General features: G+C 49.6%; 1 protein-coding gene across 1 annotated transcript in view; it reads right to left on the bottom strand.

Moving 5' to 3' along the window:
* The window catches only part of LOC104131648, a 9,378-nt gene extending 8,310 nt beyond the window's left edge, over positions 1–1,068 (bottom strand). Inside the window, exon 1 of the mRNA XM_035900388.1 lies at positions 1,009–1,068. Within this exon, the coding sequence (XP_035756281.1) occupies positions 1,009–1,057 (49 nt within the window). The 5' untranslated portion in view covers positions 1,058–1,068. The remainder of the gene's footprint in view (positions 1–1,008) is intronic.
* Between the last annotated feature and the right edge of the window lie 941 nt (positions 1,069–2,009).

The following is a 2,009-nucleotide window of genomic DNA, read 5'->3' as shown; positions in this document are numbered from 1 at the left end:
CAAATTCCAGGCAAAAGAAAAAAAAAAAAAAAATCAGTCTCCTCTTCCAATTCACAGTCATATGTGGAAAAACTATTAAGGGGAGAGGCAATCAAAGTGGGTGCTCCCAGGTTGGGCAGATCAGCTCCACAGTCCTCTAAAGACAACTGTTTCTAAAGTTTATTTGTGGACATCAGCACAGGAAGGGAGATCTCATCAGGGACAGTAAGAGCACAGAAAACATATAATTCCATTTACAAGAAAGGGAAATATCTTTGCAGGTTTTAAAGAGGAGTGAGGCTGTCTGCAGTGCCGAGAGGTACGCTTGTCCAACCTGCCGGACAAAGTCCCCTCAGGTCCTGCCCCCTCTGCGGCTGTGGCCATGGCCAGGCAGATCTCCGCAGGAGATCAAGAAGCCAGCGGTGAAGCCGTGCCAGTCATTTTGCTTTTCAGAGCTCATCAGTGCCATAGGCAGAATACAAACCATGACCACAGAAGCTAGTTTGGAACAAACTCAGGCTTTTCTAGACAATTTTTAATTAAAAAACCAATTGCAGCACACCCACGCTTTTAAGTGGCCTGAGCAGACACCTACAAGCACCATGTCCATCACAACAAATAATTCTGTCCTGGCTAACGCAAATCAGTGCCACAGTCTGACCCAAACCTCAGTCACAACAGGAGATGAAGTCAAACTTCATTTATACAGGTCATCAGGAGCGTTTGGACATTTGCCTGGTGTATGATTTGCAAATTGCAGTAAGTTCATACATCTGTCTGCAGTTTATAAATGCACTGGTGGTAAATTAAAGCAAGGATGCTGTCAACGCAACCAGCACTGCTGTGGCTGAAGCCCCGCGCCGAGCAGTGTGGTCGTGTGCCGTGCCGCAAGCGCCCCATCACCGCTGGGCTCGCCCCGGGGGATGCAAGGGGCGAACTGCAGCACCCAGCAGCAGGCCAGCAGGGCCACCGAGGTCCCTAACGCCGTTACAGTAACAATACAGACAGATAGACAGACAAGGGTGTTACCTGACGCAACGGTCCAGATGCTGGAGAGGAGCAGACAAGAGACCATCATCTTAGCCGTGCCCTCAGTGAGACGAGCAAGTCACTGATCCATTGAGCGTGGCTTCCCCTTTTTTATACACTACGCTTTTACTCTAGGGACATTCCCCTTCCCTGCACATACGGTAAGAGGCATCTCGTAAAAACCTCCTGCCCTCCAGCACTCAGCTGAATAATAAAAATTTTGGAGGATATAACAACGAATATCAGAGCCAGAAACCGAAGATTTCCCAGCTGGGCTGCTAGACAATCTGCAACAGAGGTAAAAAGGTTACAAGTCTGTTTTTTTGCGAATGCCTCTTCCATAAGGTTAGGTTTTAGCAAATGCCTGAATAAAAGCCCAGATTTCTAAGCTAGCTGAGCACCCAATGCCCATCAGCCTGTGAGGGGCAGAAGAAAAAGCCACCCTGGCCCCGACCTGTGCTCAGGTCAACATTCATGCTGCAACAAGTAGTACAAACATTCCCAAAATGTAACTCAGAGGACCCAATTAGGGGTCTGCACCCCACATGTAAAATCAGTGGAGACTCAGGAGCTGCTACTGCTACTCTTTTTCCAGATAAGGTGACCAAAGCAAGCCAAGCACCCAACCCTGGGCCTAGGTCATACATCGCCTCAGGGAAAAACCAGAGCCTTGGTCTCCCGTCTCCTCCTCTGTGGTTGCCCCCATCGCCACAGGTCTGTGCTCCTTCCCCAGCCCTGTCCCTCAGAAAGACATGGCTGCTGCCCCACAAGCGCACACATTCCTCCCTACCCTCACCTGAGATGACATAAAAATAGCTCACACAGCTGTTTTGAGTCATTGTTTTTGTGGTGTGGGGCTGCAAGGAACCGAAGAGGGAGAGAGAACAGCACTGCTATAACTGTGGCAAACCTGGCCATCTAGCTCGTGACTGTGACCATGCGGGCGAGCAGAAGTGCTGTTCTCGTGGAGAGTTTGGACGCGTTCAAGAAGCCTGAACCAA

This window comes from Egretta garzetta, unplaced genomic scaffold (genome assembly GCF_000687185.1).
Source record: "Egretta garzetta isolate BGI_Z169 unplaced genomic scaffold, ASM68718v1 scaffold278, whole genome shotgun sequence".
NCBI classification, from domain to species: domain Eukaryota; kingdom Metazoa; phylum Chordata; class Aves; order Pelecaniformes; family Ardeidae; genus Egretta; species Egretta garzetta.
This window is presented reverse-complemented; position numbering and strand designations above follow the sequence as displayed.